Below are 21,020 nucleotides of genomic sequence, written 5' to 3'. Positions count from 1 at the left end.
AAAGTCTATTATTGCTCCAGGCTGGTAAAGGCTTCTTACGTTCCACGTGCAAATTTTTAAATCATTATCCTTATTTCGTTTGCGAGTTCGTCGTAGGTTAGACAGTCCGGTTTCTTTCTTTGTAGCTCTCATAACAAAAGGTTTTTTACAGGGTTGGGTAGTTAACTCAACGCCAAACCTCCTTTTCGGACGGCCATTTCACCCGCTATTGCCAGTTCATGACTCAACTTTCCACCCGGGTTGGATACCGGATCTCCAGTTGGGTTGCTCGGTTAACAGGGGACACCAGCATAAAGGTGAGAGTCAGATTTGAGTAACAGGTTAATTGGAGTAAACTAGATTCAACTCCATGTTTTCGCATTTTACCCCTTTATCCCCCCAAAATACTCAACTCTGCGTGTGATTTTTCTGAAATTTTTAAATTGATTAAAACCTCCCAACCTCCCGAAAAAAAATAAAAAATTGACGTTTTTTGGGTCAGGATATGGGTGGCGGGCTAAAATTGCGTTGAGTCCTATTTTTTAATCACGTGAATCAACGTGAAAAAAAATTAAATTGTTGTAGTAAGGGCATTTTGCCTATCTTAAAGGGGAGTAGGAACCCTTTTTAATTAGAAAAAAGAATGAATATGTCGAATAGCATACGATTTTTACAAAAAGTCGCCATTGCGTTCGTAATCAAAATTAATTTAATTACTATTTAAATGGGAATAAGCCACAATTAAAGGTTAAAATACGTTTATTGACGTTTCAATTTCCACTTCGGAAATCGTTCTCAAAATACAAAAACAAAATACAATGTTTGTATTTTGAGAACGATTTCCGAAGTGGAAATTGAAACGTCAATAAACGTATTTTAACCTTTAATTGTGGCTTATTTCCATTTAAATAGTAATTAATTTAAAATGCCACAAGAAAATAGCTTCAGAACAAAATTAATTGTTCAGATGTATCTCATTTTTTGCAGTCGTATTTTTAATATATTGTGTCAAAGTTTGAAATATAAATATTTAACCCGAAGATACTGCAAGCTAAACAGAAAAGTTTAAAATTATAAATTCCATATTTTTACTTCTTTCATGTTTATTTACACGTTCACCCACTCCAATAAAAATAAATTATTAAAAAAATTTGTGCAGATTTTTATTAAGAATATTTTGGTTCCGACTCTCGCTCCGACCATAGGACCGTACAATAATCGATCGCCAGGTAAAATAAATGCAATATTTTAAATACGAGCGTTCGCTATCACTGCTATGCTCTAGGTCTAGGCGAGGATTCGACGCGATACTGTGGGTACGTTCATAATGGAGACGTTATGAACGTACCCACAGTCAACTGAATAAATATCACCTTTTTTGTGTTCGACTCTCGACACTTTAATGATTTAAACGATATAAAGTGATTAAACTTATCATTTTATAGAGGGATTGTCTACAAGTACATATATAGTAGAGACAAGTAGATATTTGCTATATTATCTAAATAAGCTTTAAATAAATAAGTTTCAGTAACAAAATTGTGATAATTGTATTAAAATTGACTAGATTTTGAAATATTTGTAAGTATACAAGATACGATATCATATTTTCCATTTATCGTGGTATTTTCTGAAAGCAATTTTTTTTAAATTTTGTTATAAGTATTTTAGTCTTTACTCTTTTTTTGTCTTGCCATCCCTCTTTGTCCAAATGTGTCTTTTAGATGGTTCCTTTTTTATTTTTTGACGTAAACGTCCAAATTGTTTATGACACTCGACTTCTACTTATCTTTCTCATTTAAACCAAGTAAAATAAAATTTTAATACAAGTAAAGCATTTTGTATTCGGTTTCAAATTGCAACCTTTTCCAGATCAAAGATTAGGTGAAAATAAATGATTTTTTACAAAAGCATCCTTTTTTTTCTTTGATTTTTTTCGTTTTAAAATAACTTCTTTTTCGACTTTCTAAATAAATAATTTGTTTAAATAATTAAAAAAAATTGGTGCAGCAGGCTGTACTGTAGAATAGTATTTTTTCTCTATTTTTAAAATTTAAATAATATTTTTATAATTGGAAAATTAATTTTAATATTTATTTATTATTTATATTTAAAAAATATTTATTATATTAAAATAATTAAATTATTTTGTTTGCTGCCAACGCCACCTTCTAACATATTACCAAAGCATACGTTGTTTACTTCTAACAGACCTGTCCTGTCAAATTCAGACAAAATATTAAATTAATAGTAAAATATAAATAAATATCATTTGATAGTAAATTTAATTATGATATAAACTAAATAAGATTTTTAAAAATAACAATTGCATTTATATGAAATTATTTTAAAACGAGAAGTGTCATAAAAATTTAAACATTTATATGAGTAATATTTCAAGTATCTATAAGGGTTAATTTTTTTTTATTGGACTCATATTTTCAAAATAGCAGCAAGAGAATGTAATAAACAAGAGAATAAAAAGAGGAAAGACTGGTTCGACATAGAGTGCCAAAGAGAAATAGAACTAAGAAAATCATTAAGGGTGGAAATGATCACGAAAGAAACAACAGAGATAAAGAATAGATATAGGGAGCAGAGACAAAAAGTAAAGAGGATGCTGAGAGAAAAGAAGAGAAAACACATAGAAAATAAGCTAAAAGAAATAGAAGAGAACTACAGAAATAAAAAAAATAAAAACCTATATCAAGGAGCTAAAAATGAAAAAAAAGGTTTCCAACAAAAACCCATATTCGTTAAAAACATAAGCGGGGAAGCAGAAATAGCCAAAAGAGGGAAAGAATATTTTGATGAATTACTAAATGGCAATAATAAGTCAAACCAAAGAGAATGTATGGAAGCAGAAGCAAGAATCGAACACTTAGAAGACATAGAAGATAATTCACCCAGCAAAGAACAAATCGAGGAAATCATAAAAAATCTGAAAAACAACAAATCTCCTGGAAGCGATAACATAACAGCAGAGATGATGAAATACGGTGGAAAATGCTAAATAACTGGATATACAAGATCATAAAGGAGATATGGATAAAAGAACGAATACCAGAAGATTGGAAGTAAGCCATTATTTGCCCATTACACAAAAAAGGAGACAAAACAGAATGCAGTAATTACAGAGGAGTAGCGTTACTAAATACCGTATATAAAATCCTATCAAAATCCATAAAAAATAAGCTAGAAAAAGAAGTTGAAAATATAATAGGCGAATATCAGTGCGGATTTAGACGAGGGAGAAGCACAACGGACCAAGTATTCATAATCAGAGAATTACAAGCAGAAAGCTATGAACACAACTTACCAACGATAGCGCTATTCATCGACTTCCAGCAAGCATACGATAGAATAAAAAGGAAGGAATTAAAAGAGACCCTTGAGGAACTGGGAGTTAGCAGAAAGTTGCGTAACATGATACATCTTACTTTAGAGAATACAGAAAACAGAGTCAAAGTAAACAATCATGTATCGGACAAATTTATAGTAAACGAAGGATTAAGGCAGGGCGATCCTTTGTCATCATTACTCTTCAATTTATGCCTAGAAAAAATAATGCGAGAAGCGAAAATCAATAGAGAAGGACTCCTATATCATAAAAGACACAAAGTTTTGGCATTTGCGGATGATATAGTGTTGCTGGCAAGAGGAAAAAAAGAGCTACATGAGATAGTACAGAGAATAGTAAAAGCAGCAAAGAAAATGGGACTTTACATAAATGAAACTAAAACAAAATGTATGCAGTGGACAGATGATCAGTTCAGGGATGGACAAAAGTTTAAAGTAGAAGTAGAAGAAAGATCATCATACGAATTCGAAATGGTAGAAAGATTTACATACCTAGGTACAATAATATCACGTAAACCTAACATTAAAGAAGAAATACAAGCTAGAATAATGGCAGGCAATAAAAGTGTACATGCTCTTAGTGGAATGTTGAAAAGCAAGTTTTTATCAAGAAAGGCAAAAATACAGTTATACAAAACAACTATACAACCAATAGTAACGTACTGCAGTGAGACATGGACAATGACAAAAAATGAACAAAATTTACTGGAGATATGGGAAAGGAAAATTCTAAGGAAGATATATGGAGGAATAATAAGGGACGGTTTATGGGTAAGAAGATCAAATGATGAGTTAAAGAAATTATATAATCAACCTAACATAATAGGAGTCATAAAGGCACAGAGACTAAGATGGCGAGGTCACCTAGAAAGAATGCCGAACACGAGGACTCCAAAAAGGGTACTAAACTACACTATAACTTTAAAAAAGAGAAAAGGAAGGCCAAAAAATAGATGGAATCAGGAGGTAGAAAAAGATATGGAAGAAATTGGACTACAAGGCCAGAAAAGAAAAATGAATAACAAGAAGGAATGGAGAAAAATCACATATAGAGCCAGAGAAAATCTCAGTACATAAAGGAAAGCGAAAATGAAGAAAGAACAAACTTTTTAAGCCATGGGCCTCTAAGGCCTTTAGTGCTATTGTATATATATTTTCAAGATACATAATAAGAGATGTAAATGTCAACACACATCCGTTAAATTATTTAATTTAATTATTTAAAGTTATTTAATTTATTTATAAAGTTTTTCGTTAATAACTTTGAAATACCTAAAAAAACACCCTTATATATATATATATATATATATATATATATATATATATATATATATATATATATATACCCTTATATATATATATATATATATATATATATATATATATATATATATATATATAAGGGTGTTTTTTTAGGTATAGAAGTTTGCAACACTTTTTTAAGTGGCGGCCATTTTGACAGCTGTCACATGATTTAAGTTTAGTTTGGCTTCCTTCTGGTGGACGTCACGTTACATTACCTCAGGTGCACGTAAGATATTTAATTCAGATACATTAAAGACGTTTCTGAGTTTTTGAATTTGTATCAGCCCAACTGTCTGATGAGACAGGGATATGCCGAAATGAGTCATAACACTTTATTGATACCGATTCGAGCACGGGAAGTTTAACGAAGTTTTTCTCTTAGGCCATACATTTGGCTATTTAATTGAATAAAGCGATAGCAGCTTTTGCTAAAATATTTAATCTTTTACACATTTCGTACAGCCCAGAGGACAGAAAACGATATTATTAAATCGTTTTTGTTCATAATCACCAAAACAGGTGGCACCTCTTTACGCTAACCACTGCAGTGGTCAAGTTTTAGGAGACATTCGTTGGACTTTCCGAGTTTGAATTTGTATCAGCCCAAGTGTCTGATGAGGCAGGGATATGCCGAAATGAGTCATTAAACTTTTTCCAAAATCTCTGTCTCTCGAGCCCCCGGACACTACTACACTGATCACCAATAAATTCATCACTGCTACTGGAAACAGCGGACGGTTCATTTATACTGTCGATGGTGACGTGATTTGGGTGAAGGTTGGCGTGGTTGTTGACTTGGGGGTTGGCACGGGGGTTGCCGCGAACATTTCTAATGTCGGTATTTTGATCGAGCGGGCGATATTTTCTTAATGAGAGATCTCCATGTCGAAGGTAACCGAATGCCGTCATCAATGAAAGTTTTTGTTGGGGACTAAATATTGTTTTTATTCCTCTTGATTTAAGAATTTTGTCAATTTTATTAGTGACACCTTAGATAAAGGGAAGAGAAGCTTTCGTGTGATGAGGGTGTGATGGTCCCTCTTCATAACCGGCGATTACAGACAAGCAAGCGCAAGCACCATTGTGTACTGTGTAGAGGGCATACCCGGCTATAGAAGCCAATCGTCACTTGGTGCTTGTGGTTCGATATACTACATATAACAGATGATTGTGTGGACGCTTGCAGGATGATTGTGCCGAGCATAGACGATGTTTTTGGGATGAAAGTGAGTGGGAGATTGATGTCTGTGGATGCTCCTATTGTTTGTGTGTTAAGTAAAAATAAATTATCAACACAAAATCTGCCAGCACGATCATCTATTTCCTAATATTGGTTTTCGATTGGGTCTTTTATCAATCAACCGTACAACCTCCCCAATGAGATTATACCTCTATAATATAATAATTTTCAATATAATATCGTACATAATAAACAACTTAATATCTTCTTTTGTTGCAGATCAAATATGGTAACAGTTGGATTTGAACACGTTTATTACATTATATATGTGGTATTGATAGTGCCATCAATATTATCATTTACAGAAATTGGGAGAGATTATCATATTTCAACAGGAACCAAAATTATTATTATTTCTGCACAATATGGTCCCACTATCTTACCCCATTGGTGTAAAGTTAACCCTAATATTAAATATACAGGAGACAAGACATGTGCTTTTACAGAAGTACACGAAGCTCTGCCTTTTAACGAATGGGTAAGGCAAATAAAATTCGAAAGCAATTCCAATATAACCTATTTAAATTGGCACAGCTATAATAAAAACTATTTTTTAAGAATTAATTTAGAAGACTCCACTTGTAATGTGTGGACAATCGAAGAGAACCAAATTGAAGGTATTTCTGTTAACAGGTGCCTAGAACAGTTAAATCAAAACATGGACGGTAGTAGTTACGTTCAAGAAAATGAAGCCAAAAAATTAGGTAGAAGATATAAAAAGACAATAATTGCTAGCGCTGTTACAAATATTTCCTCTGCTCCATCAACTAATAATGACACGTCCACTGGAGCGAAATCATTTCACATCACAACTGCATCGTTAGATTCGGGAAAATTTGATTTACATGCCTTACTGATTTTGTTGTCCGTTAGTGTTATACTTATGGTATTATCATTCTTTATAGGTTTGGTATATATTATTTGGAGAAAATGTAGAAGTGTGCAATACAGACAAACGTTACATCATGACTATTCGTATATGTATGGAAATCCTAATTTAACGTACAACAATAGTTTAAGGAGTGACGGATACTTATTGCCCAAAACAGTCGAGCCGCCCATATATGAAGAAGTTATATACGCCCCTCCGCATACACAACCAAATTATAACTCGACAACTGGAGATCAATCCCCCCGACCTCCACTTGCTTTCCCGTAACCATTTTTTTCCGTGTCCGACCCACCTTGCGTGCAGGAGGAGTTCTGAATTAAGTAAGGGCTCTTCTGTACTTCGCGGAAGATGGACGGGAGGGGGAGTCCTCAACCCCTACACGGCGCGTCCCATGCTAATAGGGAAACGTCCTGCAGATATGTTGGATAGGTGTGAATAAGGTCTTACCAAATAAGCACTCGTGGACCAACTGAGGGCATGGCATAGGGCAGCAGCTATGTCATTAGGGACTCAAGGCTGGAGGAAAATAATTCTCACAGGTTTGTGATCACACATTTGTAGGCGGTAATCAAATATTGATTTAACCGGCTATAAAACTGCGGAGCAGAAAGGAAGGAGAAACTACTACATTAGTAGTACAATAAAATTAAATAGGCAAGCATATTAACAACACTCTATAAATGATATAGAAAACGTGAACAGATTTACGTACTTGGTAAGAGACCTGGTTGGAAATAATAAAGAAAAACTTTAAATAAATTAAAGCTTTATGCTGGCCAATAAAGCTTATTTCACCATAGGCCACATATTCAAATCCCGAATATACACCAGAAATCAAAACTCAGAGTCATAAAACAATAATCAACCCCATAGTAAGTTACGTATGTGAAACATAACACATTATTAAGTATTGTTTATAACACATTATTAAGTATTGTTATTTGTTTTTAATTTATTTGTTTTAAAATAAATCGATTACTTAGATGTCGTTAATAAAAATTTATTTGTGAATGTTTTATTATTTGTTTTTCAATATACTAAATGCAACGCAAACCCGTCTAACTGGTAGTACACCAAGAAAATCCAAAATGAGATTGAAAATCAAAACTTTATGTGCGAATGTTAAGAAAGCATGCACCTTCTCCAAAAAGAAGAAGGAAGATAATAAAATTTATTTATTTATTTAAACAAATTGTTATACAACAAGAATCAATGTTTAAGTGTACGTAAATTATTCTGTTACAAAGCTCTTATGCATACATAAAAAAAGGATATTATTAAACATTAAAAATCATGCGCATCAAACTAGTTATACAAGGAATAATGCAATTTTACCTAAATGTAATAAATTCATACTCCAGAGATATGTTGGTTACATAGGGCTCAAATTATAAAATTGTCGACCGGAGAATTTAAAACAAATTAAAAATTATAAAAAACGTAAATATAAGTATGAAACTAAACAATGGAATGGAAACAAAACAACATAATTCTATGAAGAGCTGATTAATTGATAATAATAATAAATAAAAAATATCTAAACTGACTTTTATTACCAACTACAACATTTGTAGGGCGTAAGGGCGCATATGTAACTGCTTATATTTATAGTTTGTTAAATATTTCTTTGTTTGAATATATATTTTTAAGTCTCACGCACAAGGGGTGCTACTTTTGTGGTAACTCTACTTCAGTGAGTTTTTATATTTATTTAGTATTCAGTATGCTTATTACTTGTAAATCTATATTATGATGTAAGCTTTCTAAATAAACATTATTAGTATTAATTACAATAAATTTCTATTATTATTGTGTTTTATTACAACTTTTTACCCTTCCTTGATACAAATTTAATATGTCCAGACGAATTGAATTTAGTACAGTACAACCATAGCTTTTAGAGACGCCAGATGCAAAAAAGAAATCGAAGGGGTATACAGTCATTCTAGCCGCAGCTGCAGAGTTTCCACGTGCAGCGAAATTATTTAAAACAAAAAAGTCAGAAACCTAAGACAAAGTTAATAGAAATTTCAAAAATATAATTCTGTATTGATAAGTAAAAAGGTCTTGAGCCAAAAATATCGAATTTGACAAGTTTTTGAATACCTTAAAAAATCAATAAAAAGTAATAGAAATCGACTGATTTTTATCTCTATTTTAAAATTAACTTTGAAATTCAATCGCTTTTTATCGGTTTTTTAACATACTTAAATACTTTCAGCACGTTAATTTGTTTGTTTAAAACAAAAATAAAATCGATATTTGTGACTTAAGATATTTTTACTTACCAGTACAGAATTGATATATGGGTTATATTAAATTTAACAGAGAAAACTACAATTTATACATAACAGATCTACTTAAAAAGCCACTAGTTTTAATAATTACTTTGTTTCTTAGTGTAACTATAATTTTACTACTGTTTTGAACGACCTCCCTATTACTTTTCTTAGTGTAGTAAGTAATGCAACTGTCATTCCTCCTCCGAAATTCCTGTCCTACGAACATCAAAGGTACCGACAAAGCTTTCGCTTCTTGTTGGGTGGTGTATTCTGTGGCTATGATTTGTATATACCTAGCTTTCCTTCTGATTTCATATCCTTCCAGGTGACAACACATAAACATTCTTATACATAGGTCGTACTCGAACCTTAATATTTATTCGATTATTGAGAGTTTGTGCAGTATATATTTCGGGCCTGAATCCGGCTTTCTGCGGTTGATTACAATTTTGCATTTTTTTAGGTTTTATATATAAAGAGGGGATAACTTTGTGTCAACAAACGAATATGTTAAAACTAAGTCTCATGTCGATCTTTGTTACACGACTGCTGTTTAGCCATACTGGAGCGCAGTATTCAGCAACTGAGTAGACCAGACTTGGAACTGATGTTTTGAGAGTGGTGGTATTTGCTTCCCAGGATGTTCCGCAAAATTTGTGGATGACGTTATTTCGAGTATTTTTGTAACAGTGTTTTCTAAATGTTTTTTGAACGACAGCCTTCTATCCATTGCGTATGGGTTTAAACGCATCAGGTTGTCATTAAAATGTACTTCAGGTTCTTTATTTGCTTGCGGGTTATTCAGATGAAAGCAGGCACCCTGCGTTTTATTCGTATTAAGATCTCCACTTGGGTCCATAGTCACTGAAGTATTTACCAAGAACTATCAAATCTGTCAGTAAGATTTATGGAGTAAGAACCAATCCTTGAAACAGCTCATTTTGCAATTTCCTTACCCTGCCCATACTGCCTTTAGTTATTATTTGAAAAGACCTATCGCACAGAATATTTTTTAGTAGGATATCAACTCGCTTACACGGTATAGTACTCGTATTCAGAAATTTAAAGATAAGTTTCGTCCCTCCATACGGTGTCGTACGTAGCAGTTAGATCAATTTAAGCTATTGTAATTTTTAAAAGTCGTTGAAAGCTAGCTTTTATATGTGTGGTAAGACTGTACATTTATCTGTTCAGATACGATAGGGACGAAACCCAGCCTGTTCTATTAAGCTTAGTCTGATCACTAGTAGCTTCTCAAAGTAGTTTTTTTGTGACATAAGTTCAACAGCTTATGCTAGCTTTCCACCACGTTTTTGAGTTTATTGGATTTAGGCACTGCAATTATTTTTGCTTCTTTGAAACCCACTGTAATAAATCTAGTTGGTCGGCTGTATCATCCTGTTTTTTACAAGTCAAAGGGATTAGAAGTACCTAATTTCTTTAAGAGACCCCATGCTTTCCTATTTGATTTTTTTAAGCCTATATCTCTAATCGTTTCTTTCCATTTCTTGCGGCGTTTAGCGTCGAATTTATTAACAGTTCATTCACAATTTCAGGATCACCACTCTCTTAAATTCTTAGTAGAGTTGTTCTAGGTTGTGTTTTCATCCCGGTATGTATTCCTTTCTATATCAACGTTATACAGATTTTAGGGCAGTTGTTATAATGGCATTGGTAACTCTATAGTAATTAGATGTCTTAGGTGGAATCCATCTGACAATACTGTCCAGTTTATCAGTGAACTTGACACAATTAGCTTTTTTTAAAGTTTCATCGTTAAATCTGATTTAATCTTTAAATCAATAGAACAAATGGAAGTAGTTAAAAGTATTAATTTGGAGAAATCGCCAAGGTCAAAGTTAATGGTTTAAAAATTATCGTCCTGTTGTTTATAACTTCGTTGCAAATGCCAGTCGACTTTGACTAGTTGTATTTTAGAAACCACTGCTCATATTGGTATTTAGACATCATCTGAGAGAAATATTCAAATATCACAACATAATTTTCAATGAAATATAAGAAATCTTAAATTTTGTACTATTTAAAGGGTATTTAGTGACTTAACTCATGTACACCGAGTAACAAAACTCTGACGATGGATTTTTAGTCCGAACACGTTGTGTGATGTAACCCGAAAGGGATTTTAAATTATATATATTTTATAAAGGATTTTAAATAAACTTATTTGATTGATGATATATAGCCAACTACAGGAATTTCATTTTCCTTGCAAATTTCAATTTCAATTATTATTGAAGTTATCACTGAACTATTTCTGCAAAGATCCGAATACCACCTCTCACATCGACGTCAAAACAGATCCGCCCTGGTCTAATAGTCAACTGGTCAAGTTTGTAAACTTAGTAGTAGTTTTAACACTAATTGTAAAATAAAATTGTTTAACTTACAATCTACAATTACTTCAACATCGAATTGGTACCTGCTTGGGCGAAGATTTATTAATCTGATTCTTTATAATCAACCACTTATAAATTTGTTTTTCATCTTATGATAAGGATAAGAGACATTCACAACATCTTATATGCGGATGATGAGGACTGAGTATCCACCAAGCAAGGAAGCAATTTAATTGAATCCAGCCTGTGAGAGTTGTTCACTCCTTACAATTATATTCCGGTGTAACAATTCATTGGAGCAAGGTTTATTAATTCGTGTGTAAACAGGAATTACTCCACCGCGCTCCAATGCTCCTCTATTTCTGCTATCCCTTTCCCTCCTATATCACTCTAATGTGCGATAGGGGCACAACTAACAGCCAAATGCTCTTCGTGTGGGAGTCCTGGTAATAGATCTTCAAATATGGTACCATAACCGATTTAAACTCAGGCTAGCATTAAACGCTTCAGTCCTGCTATTCTCTTGGTACTTGTCCTCGAAACTTAAATTGCTTAAATCGGCCACAAGTCTCCAGTCTGTGCTGCTCCCAGTTCGAAGACTTGGTGCTCAAGGATTTGGGCCTCAAGGATGTTAATTTTTTGTTGGCTTTTGTCGGTTTTTCGTTAAAAAATCTTAATACCTGGGGCCTACACAGTGCTGCGCTTGTCCTCGTTAGAGCTACGAACTATCCACTGTATTTCTTGTTTATTTATTATGCGTTCTCTCTGACAAATTTGTTTATTTATTTACTATCCAGGATTTATTTTTATTTTATTTCACTATTTATTGCTTATGTATTTTTTGCTTCCATCGGTTAAAAGCGTGGTACCTCATGATCTCTCGCATTATGGGACTTGGGTGATTCTCTAGTTCGGCGAATTTTATCCTGGCTTTTTTCTTCATTATTTCAGTCTCCCTGACTTGACGTTGCAGTTTTCTGAATAAAATTTGTTCCACGACGTAGTTCGATACGTTAACTGCCTCTCTTAAGTTGCTGTTATGTATCGCTTGTATCCTCTTCTTTGTGGTGTTACAAATGTGTCCCCATGCGAGAGATGCATACGTTAGTATCGGTAGTCTGGTACTATAGCCTTATCTTTTTTTTTGTCCTCGGAGTCCTGGTATTGACGCTTTTGCCTTGTTTTTGCTTTTTGAATTGTGGCGTCTACATGCTTTTTGAAAGTTAGTTTTTTTCCACTCGATGGGATTATTTTGAACTGTCAGTTGTTCTTCTGGGTGTTGATGTCGCTTATTAAAGAGTACCGCTTGCGTTCTTTCGGAGTTTAAGACGATTTTTCATTTTAGACTACACTTTTAGATGTCGTCTAACGCTGTTTGCCTGTTTACTGCTATGTCTACATTTCGGTGTTTGGTCGCTATTGCCATATCATCGGCATAAAGGCTTAGTAGAGTTCCTGGTCTTCTTAGAACGTCGGTGGAGTATATGGTGTACAGTAGAGGTGACAAGACCGCTCCTTGTAGCACTCCAGCCTCCGGGGTTCTGAGCTCGGACAGGACTTGTCCTATACGAAATCTGAAGCTTCGGTTCCCAAATACGAAGAGATTAGTCTCGTCATTACCCCTGTGTATCCATATCCTCTTATTTTGTAAATTAGCCCCTTATCCCAGACTCTGTCGGAAGCTTTGATTACGTTCAGGAATGCTGCTCCTATGTACTGTCTGTCGTTAAATCCAGCTGCTATGTACTTTGTTAATATGAGTACTCGTAGCTCGCTAAAGTAGTCTGATCTAAATCCAAACTGCGCCCTTTGCAATAATTCTAGCCTATCTGTTTTGGCTTGGAGTTATGCCGAGGATGACTCTCTGCACAATTTTGACGATTGCTGGAAATAAGGACTGACCATCCAAACCATATATAATAGCTTTTAAGGAGCTCTAGCTCCTTTTAGGAAGCACTTTTCTATGAGGTCATTTACGTCAAATTGGCATAAAATAAGTTCCAGAATTTGTAGCTTTTTTTGTGAAAATCCTTTATAACATCCTTTATATACATAGAACAACAAAAAATCCAAAATAAGTGCAGAATCAAAGAATATGCTGAAACAACGAAAAGAGCTCCTGTCACTAAACAAAAGAAATACCACAGAATACAAAGAACTTAATCGAGCCATACGAAAACAGATAAAAGACGATATTAAAAAACATCAACAAGAACATGTAGAAAGAGTGATAGAGAAAAATCGAAGTCTGAAATATACCAAACCGAAATTAGGAAAGAAAAATATTATAACTATGAAAAATCAACAAGGCCAACTAGAAACAAGCAAAGCTCAGATATCAAACATAGTTGAAAACTTCTATACTGAGTTATACCGCTCAAGAAACGATCCCCCCGACTCTTGAAAGCAAAATCTGAAAAGACAAATAACAAACGTAAATTCTGAAGTAATGCCCGAAATAAGCAAAGTAGAAATAGAAAATGCAATTAAATAATTGAAAAGAAATAAATATCACCGGGTAGTGAAGGAATTCTGGCAGAAATGTTGAAAGAAGGCGGAGAAGAAGTCATCAGGTACCTAAAAATAATTTTTAATAAATGCCTATTTGAAGGAAACATACCAAAGGAATGGAATACTGCTAACACAATATTAATGCACAAAAAAGGGGACAATACAGATCTGAAAAATTATCGTCCAATATCACTACTATCACAACTTTATAAAACATTCACAAAAATAATTACAAATAGATTGACAACAAAGTTCAATGTATATCAACCAGTAGAGCAAGCCGGATTTAGAAAAGGGTTCAGTACATGTGACCATCTTCACACACTAAAGGTCCTAATAGAAAAAGTTAACGAATACAATTTACCAATCTGTTTAGCATTTATAGACTATGAGAAAGCTTTTGACAGCATAGAATTATGGGCTATTGAGGAAGCACTGGTCAACAGCAGAATAGATTCTAGATATAGGATATTAATACATAATATATATCAACACGCTGAAATGGTAGTCACGATGGATAACGGAATAAAAACGAGGCCAATAAAAAATCAACCGAGGAGTAAGACAGGGAGACACCATATCTCCAAAACTATTTACTGCCGCACTTGAAGACATCTTTAAATCACTAAATTGGGAAACGAAGGGACTATCGATAAACGAAAAGTATTTAAACCATCTAAGATATGCAGATGACGTAGTACTAATAGCCGACATCTGGAAAGAACTGAAGACGATGATCGATGAGCTTCATACGGAATCCATAAAAAAAGGACTGAAAATAAATCTGAGTAGAACTAAGCTAATGTCGAATAAAGATGATCAACCGACGATAACCATCCAAGGAACAAAAGTGAAACATGTAGAAGAATACATATATCTGGGTCAGAATATCAAGGTAAACAAAGAAAATCAAACTACCGAAATAAGCAGACGAGTGTTCGATTCTTGTATCCTTCCCGTTCTCACTTACGGAGCTCAAACCTGGACATTCACAAAAAAGAACATGGACAAGATTCGAAAAACTCAGCGAGCCATGGAACGACAGATGCTTGGTATCTCACTAATAGATCGGCAAACGAACGAAGCAATCCGGAACAAAACAAAAATAAAGGACGCCGCGAAACAAGCAGCTAAATTAAAATGGAAATGGGCTGGACACAACGAACGTCTCGAAGATGGTAGATGAAACTGGCGACCGTACGATGCGAAGAGACCAAGAGGAAGACCTCAAATGCGCTGGAGCGACGATATCAAAAGAGTCGCAGGACCAATGTGGAAACGCCTAGCACACAACAGGGATGAATGGCGAGAAATGGGAGAGGCCTTTATTCGACAATTCGGATAGAAAAAGGGCTATAAAAAAAATTTACATAGATAGGTAAAAAAAATATCAATTAGATAATATGTTTCTTCATCGATGTAGTGCTTAAATGCACGTTTCTACTGGATGATACTTGATACTCCTAAACCATGCAATATTAACTTAGTATGTGCTACTTACTGTCCGTTAATTTACATTTTGCGCTAAATTGTCAAGAATTTAACCAATCTTACGTCATTAAACAAACTGCATATACCTCCGACATTGATCTACCTACAGTTAGAAAATAATAGCACATTTTTACGATACACCCATACAAACCAGTTTTCAATGTCACCACTATATATGTATTTAGAAAATTAAGCAATTTCTTTCTTTGGTTTGCGTATCAAATCGTATGACTTTTGATGTGTAAACGTAATTTAATAACAGCTGCTGTCGTTTGTTGAAATAAAATAAATAAATATGCCTTATGACAAAAATGATTACGTCGGTATTTTTATTGTATTCCTAAAAAATTTGAAAATACTAGAATAAAACTACGTATAATAAAATATGTATTTCAAACAGAAGATTGCCTTTTTATGTATCATATGTGGTATGTGGTTTGATAAATAGCTTGCTTGGAAAGAACAGACTAGGCAGTTGGTATTGATGTGTAATCAGAAACTTTATCTAATGAGAACATTATCAAATAAATATTGGGGCTCTGATTGCTCTACCCACATTTACTATTTAACACATTTACTATTTAACACATTTACTAATATACATGTAAATCTTTTTACCAATAGTATCAAACATAAACCTTACTATGAGCGGGGAGGGTGTTTCCTGAGATGTCTCGACATCGAATTCCCAGTTACCATTTCAATCAATATCAAAAGCTATCAATCTTGGATAAATTACGAATACAAATATAAATTGATATAAGGTTGAATGCTCGAATAAATGAATTTTAATCAAATAAAAGGCAGATATCGAGCACAGTTTTTATCAAATCTTACCCAAGTACTTTCGCTTCTAGAGGATCTTCAGGTGCATCTGAAATAAGCCAAGAAACGTTTGTTCAACTGCAACTGAAGAAAAATTAATTGACCTAATTAAAAAAGTCTGGAAGAAGTCCAATTTAATCAAAAAATATATAAACAACCAACAGGTTTAGCGATGGGTTCTCCATTATAATTATTTTTAGCTGATATTTTCTTAGACAACTTAGAACAGAAATTTAACAACAAAATAGTTTTTTAGTTAAGATATGTTCATGATTGTATAGCTCTCATACAGGGAACCCAAGATGATGCTTTACAGATTCCGGATGATCTTAATAACCTCCATCCTAACATCTCTTTTACACTGGAAACAGAATCTGACAATGTGTTGAACTTCCTGGATATGACTATATCTCGTAAAAAATTTTTTGGAGTACAATATTTACAGAAAACCTACTCAAACAGATTATGTTATACATGAAAGGTCTAATCATCCAACCCAACATAAAATGGCTGCTTTCAACAGCCACATTTATAGGCTACTCAAATGTCCACTTTCTAATGAAAACTTCAATTTAGAACTTAACACTCTCAAGCAAATTGCTTTTATTAATAGTTATGATCCCAACATTATCTATAAGCTTCTAAATAGAGCTAAATTTAAAATTGCAGAAAAGCTTACTGATTCATCACAATGTTTGCTTCAATCCAATGGCACAAATAACATCAGATATTTCTCCTTTACTTATATCAGCAACATTTAAAAAAATATATCAAAGCTTTTTACTTCTACAATCGAAGACATCAAAATTTCTTTTAAGTCACACCACACGTTAGGTTCCGTTTTAATCAACACCAAAGATAGGATGAACACTCTTGACAAAAGCAGTATTTATAAATTAAAATGCGATGATTGTGATGCCTCTTATGTAGGTAGAACTATTCGAAAGTTATCTACTAGAATCACAGAACATTTGAAAAGACCAAACTCTTCAAGTCTTGGTCACCATTTGTTATCCAGTAAACATAATTTTAACATCAATACTGGTTCATCTATTTTACATGACATTCGTAAAAAGAAAAAATACTTGGAGTTGGATTTATTCGAAGATTTTGAAATTACAAGGGAAACAAATGAAAACTCTCACTGTCTTAATACTCAGATTAATTTAAATTGTACTAAATTTAAACCTATTTTTAAAAACTTTATTGCAGCTTCACCTCGTAAGGGACCCAGCTCGACTGTTTAAACTTCCTGCACTGAGTATACCCATTAAGAATTTATTAATTTCATATTTTGATTACTATTACCATTTCATTCTTCAATAACTTGCAAAACAAGCTTGTTAAGAATCAATTGATCTATAGTTGGTGTTGTTTACATTCTCCATATCTCTTCATAATATAGATATACCATCTCCACAGTTGTATATTTCAACATCTCCCACTGTTGGTCAGTTGGTCTTGAGTAGACTTCGGCAAATATGCATATTGCATATTTTGCATATTGTGCATATTTTATGCAAATATTTCATATTTTGGCATATTTGTATAAAAGTTTGCATAAAGTGCATATAAGTTCAGATTTTTATACTGTATTTGAAAATTTTTAAACATACCAATTTATTTCAATTCTTGTATAAAATTTTGTAGTCATTTTAATCAAGAAATGATCTAAGTACGTAATCTCTACAGGTACAAAACATTAATCCCCAAATCTATCTACAATTTATTGTATCTTAACAGCAGGTAAACGGCTAATAGTTTTGTTCCTAATTTAGGGATTTTCCAAAATCTCCCAGTTTATTGAATTAGGTACCTAAACATTTCTAATTTGATGCTCAGATTTGTAAATCATTTTTGTTTTGATATTCAAAGCGTAAACACTCGTTGTGCGTAACAAAAAGGAAGATTGTGATTTTATAATGCCTAAAACAACCAGTGCTTCAACTTGGATTAAACCTTATAAAGAGCTGTCTATGGATATGGGAAAAATCTACTGTTCAGTCTGTGGCAAAATTGTAAGTATCTAATATTTTCTATTAAATATCTAATATTTCATACATACAGGGTGTTTCCAAATGACACTTACAACGTTTGACTGTAGATACTTCTCGAAAAATTGAACAAAACGATATAGTTAATGAGGGGTCAAACTTATTTACTTTTCGAGATACAGGGTGTTAAAATTAAAAAAAATTAAATTCTTTTAGTTAATAACAACAATAACTTTAAAACCAATAAACGTATTTACTTGAAATTTAGTACTCGTAGGTTGTTTTTAAATGAAAAATAGCTTCCTTTAGTGAGAAAAAATTGTCCATGGTACAATACAATGGTGTGTATTTAGAAAAATTTTTCACCTTTACTTTTTTTATGAAGTCAGCTATTCTAAAACACAATTATTTTTATTGTAATTGAATTAACAAAAAAAAAACTTTTGTTGAATTTTAAAATAAGTTATATGATGTACTAATGGTTAGTAACAAAAACTAATTTGTGGATTAATACTGCATTTAAAACACTTAGCGAGTGTTTTTTTTTCCAAACCAGTTATTTGATTAACCAAAAACACCTTGTATATTTTTATATTTTAAAGGTTGGGTTAAAATAAAGGTTTTTATTTTTATTTATAGATAGCATGTGAGAAGAAATTTCAGATAGACCAACATGTGAGAACTGCTTCACACATTGCAAAAAAAGGAAAAATAGGAGGAAAACATCAAACTTCAATGGCTAAATGTTTCCAATCTACTTCAAAAAAATTAGATGAGCAAGAAACTTTTAATGAAGACTTGTGTCGCGCATTAGTGTCTGCAAACATACCGCTTTCAAAATTAGCAAATGTAAATTTTAGTTCGTTTCTAAAAAAATATTGCAAACTTAATGTTCCAAGTGATCGGTCTCTAAGAAGAAATAATCTGAACGGGCTATACTCGTCGGTGTTAATTAATATTAAGGAAGAAATTGCAGATAATTATTTTTACATATCTGTAGACGAAACCACTGATTCCTCAGGAAAGTATATTGCTTATTTATTGATTGGTGTTCTTAAAGAAGATACCTTACCAAAATCTCATCTTATTTCATGCCAGCAACTTGAGAAAACAAATGCTTTAACAATTTCGCGTTTTATACAAGAAACATTAGCAAACTTTTTTTCTTCCGACAACTATTCCTTCTAATAAATTACTGCTTATTTTATCGGATGCTGCTCCTTATATGGTGAAAGCAGGACAAAATTTAAAAATATTTTTCCCAGATTTAATACATGTTACTTGTGTAACGCATGGATTAAACAGAGTTGCAGAGGAAATACGAAAAAAGTTTCCTCTTGTAAATACCATGATATCCAGTGTCAAAAAAGTATTTCTTAAATCTCCTATAAGAATTCAACTTTTATAAAGAAATGCTACCTAACATTCCTCTTCCACCACAACCTATTTTAACGCGATGGGGAACATGGTTAGAAGCAGCTAATTTTTATGCAGATCATTTTGTTAAAATAAAGAACATAATTGATACGTTAACAGATGAAAGTTCCCAATCTCTTTTGGATTCTAAACAAACTTTTCAGAGTAACTTGCTTCAACAAGAACTTTCATTTATAAAATCAAATTTTAGTTTTGTTCAAAAAACAATTACTCAGTTAGAATTACCAAAACTGTCATTGTTCGAAAGTACAGCATTAATAAAAGAATTTGCGTCATGTTGTCGGAACGTTAGAGGTAATATTGGAAAAGATATTTTAAAAAAATTTGAAGCTACTATGGAAAAAAATAAAGGTTACCATATTCTTTCTGAAGTAGTCAGTGTTCTAGCTGGAAATATTTCGGAAACAATTAATTTAGAACCAAATGTTTTGGTTAGTTTGAAAAATGCTCCCGTTACATCAGTTGATGTTGAACGAAGTTTTTCCATATATAAATATATGTACTTAGAGAGAAGCCACAAGTTTTTGTTAGAAAATTTTGAACACCACTTGGTCATTTATTGTTACCATAATTCTAAATAAGTTTATTCATACTTAAAAATGATGTAGTTACTTAAAATAAATGTAAATCTTAATGAATAGTAGGAAATATTTAGTTATGTACACTTTTTTTTTTAAATAAAATTGTTACTATCTTACGATTTTTTTATTTATTTGTATGCATATTTTGTAAAATATTTGCATATTTTCGGGTAAACACGTGCATATTTATGCGCATATTTTCTACATTTTTATTTGCATATTTGCCGAAGTCTATGAGTAATGCTATGGCATTTTAATTTTATGGTTTTCCCATTGACTGCAGGTTTACCTGAACTATTGGAATTATACCCCATTCATACACTTTGCTTTTAATTTTGATTTGTAATTCTAAGTAATGCAATTTCATAGTTCAACTTCTTTTTTTCTATAGTATTGGTAGTGCTTGGTAGACCTTTTTATTGTAGTCAACCAAACACTATCTAATAAATTGTTTAGTCTATTTCTTACATTCATACTCTACGTCCACGTCGTGTCAGTTGCCCCCAAACTAACACCCAAATTATTACTGATAGGTTTGAGTGTGAGATCTGGATTATGCAATCTACATAAAGTAATCTATATAATTTCATCAGTTGACTCCCTATAGTAGTATCAGTTAACAGTTTTCAGTCAACATTCAGATATGAACATATCACTTTCGTCTTCCAATTTCACGATTTTATCCAATGAGCTTTATGCTGTGCTCAAACCTATCTATCAAATTGATTTTAATGATAATGGGGACCTAAAACTGGATGATAGATCT

At 32.7% G+C, this 21,020-nt stretch overlaps 2 protein-coding genes across 4 annotated transcripts in view; one reads left to right on the top strand and one right to left on the bottom strand.

Annotated features, from left to right (window-relative positions):
- Positions 1–21,020, bottom strand: part of blo (bloated) — a 524,956-nt gene that overhangs the window by 467,399 nt on the left and 36,537 nt on the right. The window lies entirely within an intron of this gene.
- LOC140444059 (uncharacterized) lies at positions 1,429–7,760 on the top strand. Its single transcript, XM_072535670.1, has 2 exons — positions 1,429–1,560; positions 6,104–7,760. The coding sequence occupies exon 2, from the start codon at positions 6,111–6,113 to the stop codon at positions 7,041–7,043; it is 933 nt and encodes a 310-aa protein (XP_072391771.1). The 5' UTR covers positions 1,429–1,560; positions 6,104–6,110; the 3' UTR covers positions 7,044–7,760.

The sequence above is a fragment of the Diabrotica undecimpunctata genome, chromosome 6 (assembly GCF_040954645.1).
Source record: "Diabrotica undecimpunctata isolate CICGRU chromosome 6, icDiaUnde3, whole genome shotgun sequence".
In the NCBI taxonomy this organism is placed as follows: Eukaryota; Metazoa; Arthropoda; class Insecta; order Coleoptera; family Chrysomelidae; genus Diabrotica; species Diabrotica undecimpunctata.
This window is presented reverse-complemented; position numbering and strand designations above follow the sequence as displayed.

Coding starts and splice junctions, on each gene's coding strand:
- LOC140444059 (XM_072535670.1), top strand. CDS start 6,111: ATGGTAACAGTTGGATTTGAACACGTTTATTACATTATATATGTGGTA.